The sequence below is a fragment of the Podarcis tiliguerta genome (genome assembly GCF_965153285.1).
Source record: "Podarcis tiliguerta genome assembly, chromosome: 7".
In the NCBI taxonomy this organism is placed as follows: Eukaryota; Metazoa; Chordata; class Lepidosauria; order Squamata; family Lacertidae; genus Podarcis; species Podarcis tiliguerta.
In genome coordinates, this window is record NC_139540.1 from 21,174,829 (window position 1) to 21,187,540 (window position 12,712).

At 40.3% G+C, this 12,712-nt stretch overlaps 1 protein-coding gene across 14 annotated transcripts in view; it reads right to left on the reverse strand.

Annotated features, from left to right (window-relative positions):
• ZFPM2 (zinc finger protein, FOG family member 2) overlaps positions 1-12,712 on the reverse strand; it is a 448,057-nt gene that overhangs the window by 181,557 nt on the left and 253,788 nt on the right. For all 14 annotated transcript variants that reach the window (XM_083450430.1, XM_083450426.1, XM_083450428.1 and 11 more), the window contains one exon: positions 6,125-6,243. In XM_083450430.1, the coding sequence (XP_083306556.1) occupies positions 6,125-6,243 (119 nt within the window). The remainder of the gene's footprint in view (positions 1-6,124; positions 6,244-12,712) is intronic.

Consider the following 12,712-nt stretch of genomic DNA (forward strand, 5'->3'; position numbering starts at 1 on the left):
TTGGCACATCTCCTTCTTAGTTCATCTGCTAGAGCTTCCACCCAATAACCTCATGTTAGCGTACACTGCTTAGGTTAATGGAGTCCAGTCTTTTGGCTAACTGCCTTCACAATTCTTCATTTTTGTTAGCTGAATTTAACCAAGTCTCTGTTGCTGTTGTTGCATTGACAAATGACACTTCAATCAGTTTATTCAATGTACCCAACCTTTTAGTGTTTTGAGATGTATATTGTTAACATAATTCAAGATAGGAACTTGAAAGATCTAAAAAGTGTTTGACATCTGGCACAGTGACTTAATTAATTACTGTGCTGAATTAATTAGTCCGCTGGCTCCCCTGAGTTTACCACAAGTTTAAACTCAGAATCGTAACACTACTTGAAATATGAACCAGTTTAAAAAGAGTATTCAGTGTGCAGATTTTGAGGCAGTGTAAAGGGGAAGCACAGATGACTTCTCTATAAGAAAAGCATGCCAAATAATTGCCACGGTACTCCTCATCAAACGACAATTAATATCAGCAAACTTCGGGAGATACCAGACCCTGTAGCTCCAATTGCTAAATTTGGATAGATGCAAATGGAAGTAATTGTATATCATTTTCATCCACCAACGGAAAGGAGAATATACAAGTATACCATGAGAACTGTATCTTCACCTTTGGTTAAGTATTCAGTGGCTCCTTGCAGAATCTACTGGCGTTTGTTCATTTCAGCAAACATGCTTCTATGCGTCTACTTTTGGGGAATTCATCTAAACCTGTGATTTAAACTATTCAGCTGAATATCCATGTGAGCAGAGCCTTACAGCTTACATTTTCCCCTGGCCACTGAGATACTGCATTTGTGCCTTATATGTGGAAGAGTTTATGGAACAGCTTAAATGGCATCATCATGGTGCTGCTGCTTTTGCAGCATGTTGATTGGTGCCATCTATGCATGGCTAACATGAATACATTGTCAGAAGAAGTGTAATTACAGTGGTGCCTGGCAAGACGAAATTAATTCGTTCCACGAGTCTCTTCGTCTAGCGGTTTTTTCGTCTTGCGAAGCACCCCTATTAGCGGCTTAGCGGATTAGCGCTATTAGCGGTTTAGCGGCTATTAAAGGCTTAAGGGATTAGCGGATTAGCTGCTAAAAGGCTATTAGCGGTTTAGCGGCTTAGAAAAAGGGGGTGGGGAGTGAAAAAAAATCTCAAGACTCGCAAGACATTTTCGTCTTGCGAAGCAAGCCCATAAGGAAATTCGTCCTACGAAGCGCATCGAAAAACGGAAAACCCTTTCGTCTAGCGGGTTTTCCGTCTTGCGAGGCGATCGTCTTGCGGGGCACCACTGTACTAAAATTTGGACAAATATCTTTCCCTTCACACAATCATCAATCCCTTACTAAAAGTGTGTGTGTGTGTGTGTGGTTATTAATTGACTTTTGGGGTTGGCCAATTCTAATAATTTTGGGTGTCTTTATAGGCGGCTGAAGATTTTTTCTCTCTTCTTTCCTTTCTTTTTCGTAATAAAAAAGCCTCGCCACCCCTTTGAGCAGTGGTTTGTTTACTCCCAGTCACCCAGCTATGTTCCTAGGATACAATTTCCCTGGAGACACCACAATGTTGAGTATTCTGTCTCAGGAACATGGGCCAGCTGCTAAGTAACCAAGCCACTGCTTGTGGGGGGTGGGGCAAGAAGTAGTAGGCCAAATTCCGCCCTCATATTATAGATTATCATACGGAATGGTGGCAACCCATCCTGGCCAAGCTCTACACCCATATAAATAATACAGCTCAAATGACAGCTGGCTGGAAATTGAACACCATCGTGTCAATTTATAAGGAAGGGGATTTATGGTTATTGTTGATTTTCTTTTTGTTCCTTTTGTGAATGATGCCATGGCCTTTGGCTAGTGCAATAAAGTTTATGATGATATAGTCTAGATTATTATTATAATTCTATTGAATTGGTATACCACCCTTCATCCAGGGATCACAGGGCAGTTCACAACATAGAAATACAAAACGAGAACACAAAATACACAATAAAACTAAAACAAACCAATAACCCCTCCCCCACACATTTTAGAATATTTAATCAGCCAAAGACCTGGTTACAGAGAATCATTTTTGCCTGGCGCCTAAATATATGTAATGAAGGTGCCAGGCGGGTCTGCCTGGGGACAGCATTCCTCCATACAGGCAGGGACTGCAGAAAAGGCTTGTTCCCATGTTGCTACCCTTCTGACCTCTCATGGAGGAGGCACACAAAGAGGAGCCTCACAGGATAATTGCAGGGTCCAGGTCAGTTCATATGAGGAGAGGGAGTCCTTGCGGTAATGTGGTCCTAAGGTCAAAACCAGAACTTTGAATTGGGCCTCAAAACTAATTGGCAGCCAGTGCAGTCAGGCCAGGATCAGTGTAATATGTTCAAACTATATGGCCCTAGTGAACAACTTGGCCACTAAATTCTACAGAAGCTGAGGTTTCCAAATCATCTTCAGAGTCAGCCCTCCATCTAACACATTGCAGTAATCTAACCTACAGGTTAGGCAACAGAAGTTAGGCTATCACTGTCCAGATGGAAATGCAGCTCGACTGATGGAAGGCACTCCACTCCCTGAGCCCACCTGAGTTTCAAGGAGCGCAAGGGATCCAAAAGTACCCCGAACTGCATACCTACAAGGGAGTGTAACCCCAACAAGAGCCTGCAAACTCCCAACCACTGACAGTGCCTCAGTCTTACAGGATTGAGCTTCATTTTGTTGGCTCTTATCCAGTCCATTACCAAGACAAGATAAGGGATAAGACTGCTGTGGATAATCTCTGTGTCATGCAAAAAGAAAAAGAAAAAAGGCTGCCCCCTGTCTCTTCCTTAGGACACTTAAGAAATTATTTTATATTTTCATTTTAGCAGTTGCACTTACCTTTATTTATGAGGTGGCTGAGGGGCATGTGTGAAAAAAGTGTCCTCTTCCATCGTAATACAATTATCTCTTGGCAATCTGCAGCCTTCCCAGCCTGCACTTCCTCAAAAATCCATGATGTCCTGGACTGGCCTTTCCTGCAAGGATGGGCAGTAGAGTGCAGACCACCACAGATATGATTTGTAGAATGAAAGAAAGGACACTCACAAACACTCCTTGGCCACCTCAGAAGTCAGGTTAACACAGAAAGAACCTGAATCTAATCCAAAAGAACTTCAGTTATATGCCTCCCCAATTTTGAGAATTTTCCAACGCAATTTCTTTTCTCTTTTAATTGATGGATAACTACTATTACCCCATTTTTCCTGTATCTTCAGAAATGTCAATCATCTGTTTAAATGTCTCTTGGGAAATATCAAAAATAAATGTTTAAAACACCAACCCAACAGAAAACAGAACTGTGTTCCAGGGGGTGGGGGGGTAGAATTTGAATAATTATGTTTTTACATAAATAAGCAACACATTATGCAGTAAACTGTGTTTTAAATATAGGGGCTCTGTTTGTACAAGCTATTGTAAGCAAACAAATTAGATGATATTAGATTATTTAATTTCTGTACCACTTAACAGAATTTTTAATTTTATATACTGCGTAATATAATTTCTCTTTCTTCACCCTCTGTCCTCCTCCAGCTGGAAAGGATGCAGCTCAGAATTTCCAGCAGGGTGAATCTTTAGCTAAGATGGTCTCTGGCCTCTTCAGCAGCCTCAGCTTTTGTAGCTGGAGTCAGCCAGGGCCCCACCCTCCCAGGCCAGGTGGGAAAAGGCCTGTAAGGAAGGGAGCAGGAACGAGCACAATGTCGCCAATATTAAGTTCCATTATGTTCAATGGTAGATTTAAGTATGTATTTAAATCTCCCTCCTATTGATATCAATGGAAGTATAAAATACTCAGCTTTGATTGGATTGTGACATTCAGAATATCCATTGTGTAGCAACATTTACTGCACAAAGCAAGGACTGATGCAAAAAAGATTTAATGGTTTAAAAGTACTTTAGACGTCCTACATATTTTGATCCAGTTTTATAATTATATTTTTCTAAAAGAGACTGTAAGCTACAAAATAATGAGAGAAGTCAGAAAGACATCAATGCAAATACATCCAGGACTGTGCCAAAAATTGGCCCACAAATATTTTCATTAAAAATGCAGGGATGTTGATGTAGAAATTTTCATGAAATATCCCTAGTTTGCCTTTCTTTACACACTGTATACCTGTTTGCAACCATTTAAAACAACAGTAGCTATTACTGATACAAGAACAACAATAACAACAACAGAAAGTCATAGAAATTCATTCAGTCATGGATTACATGCTAATGCCATATTGTTTCCAACCAGAAGTTGCTATGTGACTGTATCACTAAGACAAATCTGACTGAGGGAAATGCTTTCTCCCTTCATTCTGGATGATCAAACATTTTCATCCCATGATCCAGTCTCAGTTCTCAAAATGAAGAGAGTATATAGGGGAAAGCAAAGTTTTTAATTAACTGTAACCCCCTTCTCATTCTGGTTCAGCCCCAAATAAAACTTTAAAAAACAACACATTCTTAAATCAAGTCACAACGTACTATTCCTAGTCTAACCCCACTGAACAAATACATCACACCACAGTATGTTGCCTATGTTGTAATTCCTTTATTATAGTGATAGAAAACTTTCTTAAAAATCTATGTGCCTTTGATTTCACTGGAGTTAATATAGAAAGCAGCACACCCATCAATATGACAAAATAACTGAATAACAGTTATTTCTTTACTTCCAGCTAATATGAGTTGGCAAATTGTTATTAAATTGATATCTTGCACTATGAATGATTACCATATAGTACTGGAGAAATAAAGTAACATATGTTATTAAGAACAGAAGACATATGGATTATGCCCAGAATAACTTAACTGACAAGAACTCAATGGCTAGAGGACCTTAATGAGTTGAACCTGGAACGTAGACCCACGAAGCCATAGGCACCAGCTCCCCAGGCCAGGCACCCACAAATTGTGGTGGTGGGCGTGCGGGCATGCTGCGGGGTAGGTGGGTATGTGTTTGCGACGTCAGCATGCCTTGCAACATCTGTGGCCCTAGCACCTATAGTCACGGGCCAAGCCAGCATACCTGCATGAAGTTATCTATACATGTGAATACTCAGGCCTCAGAGCCCTCTTAGGTACAGAGGAAAATAGGGCTGGTCACTAAGTTGCTTAGGTCCCTGGACATTTAGACCTGCTTGGTCCTGCTTGTACCGTCTGCATCCTATGCTTCAGGTTGTAACATCCATCTTAAGATCATCTATTGAGGCTAGGGATGGGCAAATCTGTCAGTTTTGGATTCTTTCAATGTTTCATTTTTCCAATCATAAATAAAAGTCCTCATAAAAATTCATGAGCTCCCCCCCCCCAAATTTATTTTAATATACATGCCTGTGTACAGTTTTGCCTAATATACATATTTTTGAAAGCTATTGCCCCTTATATAAAGCATTTCTGTATGTTCTTTTGCCCAATATATGCATTTTATGCACAATTTACCCATTGTACACACTGCTTGTCCAGAGTCCTGCATTCCAAAATTCATAGAAGTGCAAATTTTGAAGGATGGCTGTGTTTCAGTTTGTGTATTGTTTTGGAAAGTGCAAATTAGGTGAGCTCCCCTTTAAATGCAAACTGAATCCAAATTCTCCCCCATCCCAAGCTAAGGCCCTCCTTCCTCCGCCTTCATCAAAGGGCAACTGCAGATGTTAACAAGGGGGAGGCTTGCCTGTGCTAACATTGTTATCTTTTAGCCTCTCAGAAAAACACTTTATTCATCCCACGCATTTTAAAATTCTGCTAGCCATGTGTTTTAGTATTGTTCAAGCTGTTTTACCTGCTGCTTTTACACCACTGATTTATTATACTGTAATGGTTTCCTGTGTTTCATGTCATTGTGAACTGCCCTGGGACTTAGATCATGAAGGCTGGTGTATATACGTTTAAATAAATATACCATAGAGGCTTCCACAGAAAAAATCTGAATTGCACTAATAAGGAAACTTAGCAATAGAATTTCTTTCACAGTCCACCTTCTTCTATTCTTTGGACATCTCTTTAGTAGCAAATTGCAGCTTTAAAAAAAAAACAAGAATTCAGTGTTCAATATCATATTAACATACCATTGTGTTGTTATTCAAATCCATCTTCCCAGCAAATGGTCCCCATGTTGTTCCAACTGGAAGTTGTTGTCGACTCTGGATCTTGCGCTCTCCATCCCTCTGGAACACCTCCAATTCTCCTGGGAAACAAACAAACAAAAAGCCCATTGCTTAGAGTACCTCCACCTAAATTGGGGATGGGGAATCGGCAGTCCTGCAGATGTTGTTAAACCCTAACTCTCATAAGCCCAGCCAACATTCTCAGGACCACAGAGAGGTGATCTTGGGTCCGGGGGTCTGGGGACTATGTCCTGAGGCCCTCCTCCTGCATACCCCCTCAAAAATTCTGTCAGTAGATAACAGAATATTTCAGTGCATATTTATTAATGAATGTATCTACTTTACCTAACCTACTTTAATGAAACGCAAAAGGAATATTTTACAATCTCAGGAAATTACGAATCATCATTGTATTTATAAAAGTTTTTCCAAAAACTAATATTAAGAGCAGAAACCATCAAACATTTGCATAACTCAAACAAAGCGTCCTTTATTACAATAATAATGAATCACTTTATACTTAAAAAGGTAGTTTGCTTGAATGACTTCTTCCTTGCCTTCATTTTGGTGAACCTATCTTTTGTATTGTCAAAAGGGATTTGCCTAGCTTACTTTCTGCTGAGAGCATAAAGTAGTTAAGTCTTTCTTGCCGTCCAATAAATCTTAGGTGAACCTTTACCACTGGGCCAGGGAACTCTGGTATGCATGACAAATCCAGCCTTTCACCAAATTTCCTCTGGCCTTCAGCGTCTGGTGCACGTGCATCTTGCCCTAGTCCATCTAGCCTTTCCCTTAGGAAAAACTGGGTGGCGCAAGAGCATAGGGTGCGGCTGCCATAGGGCACCCAACAGCACATTCATTCATTCATTCATTCATTGCCTGCCTGTCTCCCAAGTTGGGAATCAAGGCAACTTACAATATTTAAAACATAAATTGTAAAAAACAGTATGCTAAAAACAAAGTAAGGAAAAGGGTAAAGGGACCCCTGATCATTAGGTCCAGTTGTGGCCGACTCTGGGGTTGCAGCGCTCATCTCGCTTTATTGGCCGAGGGAGCCAGCGTACAGCTTACAGGTCACGTGGCCAGCATGACTAAGCCACTTCTGGCGAACCAGAGCAGTGCACGGAAACGCCGTTTACCTTCCCACCAGAGCGGTACCTATTTATCTACTTGCACTTTGATGTGCTTTCGAACTGCTAGGTTGGCAGGAGCAGGGACCGAACAATGGGGGCTCACCCCATCGCAGGGATTTGAACCGCCAACCTTCTGATCGGCAAGTCCTAGGCTCTGTGGTTTAACCCACAGCGCCACCCGCGTCCCTTAAAAAAAAAAAAAAAGTAGCTAAAAACAATAATTAAAATGCACTACTGCAAATTCTTCCCTAGACACAGTCTATCCCTTTTAGCTCCAATCAAATGAAACACAGAGGAAGGGTACATGCCTCTGCACCTGTCACTGGATCTGGTCTGTAGAGGGATAGTGGAGATACTTCCCTTTGCCGAAAAATCCTTGCCCATAGAAGTGTCCGCAATCTCTCATTAGTACCTTTTTTCTTTCTTTCTTTCTTTTTGCAACACAGTAGGAACTTCCTACTTTTTAGACAGCATCTTAAAAAGCAGAGAGATCACCTTGCCAACAAAGGTCCGTATAGTGAAAGCCATGGTTTTCCCAGTAGTCATGTATGGAAGTGCAAGCTGGACCATGAAGAAGGCTGATCGCCGAAGAATTGATGCTTTTGAATTATGGTGCTGGAGGAGACTCTTGAGAGTCCCACGGACTGCAAGAAGATCAAACCTATCCATTCTTAAGGAAATCAGCCCTAAGTGCTCACTGGAAGGACAGATTGTGAAGCTGAGGCTCCAATACTTTGGCCACCTCATGAGAAGAGAAGACTCCCTGGAAAAGACCCTGATGTTGGGAAAGATGGAGGGCACAAGGAGAAGGGGACGACAGAGGACGAGATGGTTGGACAGTGTTCTCAAAGCTACGAACATGAGTCTGACCAAACTGCGGGAGGCAGTGGAAGACAGGAGTGCCTGGCGTGCTCTGGCCCATGGGGTCACGAAGAGTCGGACACGACTAAACGACTAAACAACAACAGGAACTTCCAGCCAATGGAGCCTCCCTCAAAGTTTATGCCAACCAATATCTGAACCAATTCTAACATGCAGGGTAAACTGAGAGTTCAAAATGAGCATGGCAGTCTGCATGTGTTCCAAACCCTCTAAAATCTCATTTTTGATTTTGCAAATTCCAAAAATAGCCCACTGAAAATTAGGCATGCTTTCTCAGAAACTTTAAATCTGCATAATCATTGTGTGTGAAGTTATACTGATATATACTGGCTAAGGATCTGTGAAGAATAAAAATCATCTAATGTGGTGATAGTTTCAGACATATCTAAAAAGCAATGTGTGTACTAGAAGCCATTTAAGTAAGTATTATTTAAATTCAACTTGTATTTTCACAAAAAGCTCACAGACTGAGCAAAATCAAAATGAATTAGCAAGTGTTCTGAACAGTGCTGTGCTTTCACACCTAAACGTTTTCCAAGGAAAATGTGGGCTTGGGGTATATAAAAAGGCCCTCAAGAAAATACTCTGCCTTTCTGATCTTTCACATTTTTTCTATGTCTGTTCAGAGCTCCAAGATACTGCCGTTTCAGTATCTCCTAGAGTTTCTGCACTGTGTCATCACAGCCAATCAGGGATCAGAAAGCGAATGTGATGACATCATGGCATCACAAAACTAATCATATTTTAACAATCTGGTGAAGTCACTGGCAAAATGAAGCTCCATCATTGCCCTCCGTCTCCTTGGATTGGGGAAAATACACCCTTATTGCTGAGGCAACCAGCTTGATGCTCTCCAACTTGCCAGAGTGCACTGGTGCTTTCACTGCCTACCAGCTTTGCTCAGCAAGACTTTTACCTTGATCAAGCTTGATCAGTGCAGGGATAGCAAAAGTAGCAATGTAGTTTCCTAAATGTATTAATTCAGCTTTTCGTTGAAGGAAAAAACCCACCCCTCGCATAGTTATGTGTGAGGAACAATGTAAATGTACATTCAAAGTAGTCTATTAGGCTACACAGTATTGGAGCCAGGGAACACTGGCACAGTTGTTTCAGCAACAGTGACCCATTTCCTCTCCTCACCCTCCAAGTCTCCACTCTTGCAAGCAGTTTTGCACCCTTTTGCAAAAGGATGTGAAAAATAGCTAAAGGGGCTATGTACACTTTTCACAAAGAGTTCAGTTCAGTTCGGTTTATTGTGTTTTAGCAAACAGCCATTGCACACACAATAATAAGAATAAGAATACTGCCATCAATAGTATTTTACATTTATACCCCCAACCTTTAAAGTTTCACAAAAAATAAAAGGGGTAATTTAGGACAAACACCTGTCCTAATTTTTCCTCAGAACTTGATTTGAATTTAGCCTATTTTTTTTACAGAAAATTATACGTATATGTGTATATAGAGCAATGATTTCTTCTGCATAAAGATGAAACCAGCAGTATTTGTCTGCTTTAACACATTAAAAAGCAAGTATGTCTATGGACATGTCACATTTAACTGATACTAGGAATCATGAGAATCTTTGAAAACCCTTTAAAAAAATAATTCAGCCTCCCTTTCTGCCACTGACATTTTTCATTTGAAAAGGGTTCAGACTCAGTCAAACAGTGACTCCTTATCTATACCTGTGGATTTACAAGCAGGCCTGTCTTTTAATGGATTAAGAACGACAAACTTAGGGCAGATCATTCAATGATAACCAAAGTTCCCAGTTGCACAGAACGATAGTATTCTTTTTTAAACAGGGAACAGTCATTAATAGCACCATTTCAAGGATGCTTAGGCAAGATAAAGAGCAGCCAAAAGCAGCCAATAAGAGTGTTTCTGTTCTTCATTCAATTTTACTACTGAATTGGTCACCATATATGCTACCATTCTCCTTTTATTGTCACAGATTTAATAGCTCCAAAATAGGTTTCACTGCAACTGATGAATCCGCACTCTTAGATTTCAGCAATTCCAGGCATCTATTCATTATTACATTAGACCTCTTACATCGGACAACATGAATTTGCATCAAAGTTGCAATAATAGAAGAGACAAATGTGCTACTGCCTTCAGTGTTAAGCAGAAATCCTTCCTTTGACATAAAATTTTAACTGCCCCCCTGCCCCCAAGAACATTATTGTGTAAGTAGGATTCAGCTGACTGGCAAACTGTTAACCAGCATTCAGTTGCCTTTGGCACACCATAAAAGAGTTAAAACTGGGAAATGACAGCACCCAATAAGAATGTCTCAATCTAATTTAAAGTAATCACTGTCCAATGCCCTCCATGCCCTAACACCCAACTATTCAATACAGTGCCTGACATACCATGAAATCTGGTAGAATATTATAAAGCAAGATTTTGAAACTATATGTCCTATTTTCAAGTTCAAGGAATCAGGCAAATGTATGGAAATTCCCTGATTTTCCACAGGGTTTCATTTTCTCCTTCAAAGAAGGCGAATGAATACATTTAGGAAACTACATTGTTGTTTTTTATATCCCTGCACTGAATTTCTAGAGGAAATCAATGCATTATTGAAATAAACAGAGGAAGCAAATGGGAAAATACTACTATAGTGTACTTATGTGTTCAGTGTAGGGGTGGAATGACCAAGTCCAACTATGTTAATCTACTGAGGGGGAGAAAACTTTAAAGATTCCTGGGGTGGTAGCAGCCTTACTTTAAGATATGAGGTGCCCAAGGGCCTTTAGTAGAAGTGATTCAAATGGCAGTGCAGCCACTCCAGCTATGAATCTGGGACAACAATGTTCCCAGGAACATTCTGTCTCAAAAAATAGACAAATGAGTCATGCTTTCAGTTAGAGAAACAGGAAGAAGAAGGCAGCTCCACCAACTCATATTTTAAAGTAAGATCACCGCCATATTTTAAAGGGGTGGGGGATATATTCATCCCAGCAGGAGTCAGAATACACTTACTGTTCCTAGGCTGCAATCTTACGTGCATTTTTTGAAAATAAATTAATTATAACACTGGGATCATGGATGTTTCATTTCAGCTGAAGACTTCACAGCAAAGTTTTTTCCCCTGCACACATTCTTCAAGACCATAAATATTTTGAGCTTGCTGAGTGCCGTTTGTGCAAAATATGTGAGACCCATAGTACACGCTAATCAATTTTGGTAAAAGATAATGCTGCTAGTGCTGTGGGCTGTTCCTCTTATCTTGTTGATATAGCATACTTTTAAAGTCTGTGATTACTCAAAGACTTATGATAGCTGCACTGTAAAAGAAGCCCCAAGTCATGGATCACTAGCTCAGCTACAAAACATCCCATGGCTTTTAAGATAATCAGCCCACCTTGGTAGATACTGGGCCAGAATGCAAGGCTTCAATTGTAGCAAATTCTTTCCTATGCTTCTATGGTATATATAAGAATTATACTGCATGTGTATATCCCTCCTCACTTCTTTTCGCAAAATGCCAGGTATCACACTGAAGTATCTGACAATAATTTGTAGAATGAGGATAGACAATAGCCATTATCCATGTTTGATAGATTCAGCAATAAATGGTGACTCCGATTAAAATAAGCACAACAGAAATTATTTTTGAACTGCAGTAACAGATTAAGTTTTTCTGCTGAAATTAAGTTTTAAATTACCGTAAATCATTGCAGCACTTAAAAGCCATGTCAGATTTGCATACAGTAAATATTACTTCATTTGTGCTTCTGCAAGGCTTTCTTGAAACAGGCATTTCATTCTGTGAAGTGACCCTCTTCAGACTTGCCTTGCTAGGCTAGCTCTTCAAAATATCCCACCAGTTGCCACCTTCACTCTATTCCCCACTGCCCCACAGCAGTCAACTCTTTGAGCCACATTAAACTATGGTTCAGAGCATAAACTTGAAATATGGCATTCTCTTTTCAAATACTGCAGTCAAACCCAGATAAATCAGGCTGGCCATTCAGTGATCTTATCCCTTCTGACTCTTTAATAAATCGAACCTTGTAAGTTTGCTTTGTAGGATGTTGTCACTAAATGAAATTGTGACCTTATCCGTTGCTTGAACTTATCCTGCTGACAACTACATTTATTGTGGGGATAAGCAAACTTACCAAAACACACACACACACACACACACACACACACAACAAACCACACTACCCTACATTACTGATAATTGTGATCTTTGTAGAGATGTATCTCTAGTAGATGGCATGTATTACTAGTAGATGGCATCATCTCTTCATAGTCTCCTAGTGATTTTACCCTGACGAGCATCTGGTCAAAGAAAAAATGTGCTCCATAGGTAAATGCTAGGGCTACTGGCAGGCAGAATTAGAAGTTCATGAAGAAGAGGTACTGTGTGACAGCCTTGAATCAGAAGCTATTAGCCAAACACAAAGAGCCCCAAATTAGTGTGTAATTGTGCTGGAACAGATAACATAATAGAGGTGGCAAAAACAGTAACATTCTCCTTTCACAGGATTCAATCAGAATTCCACAGAACTGAGAA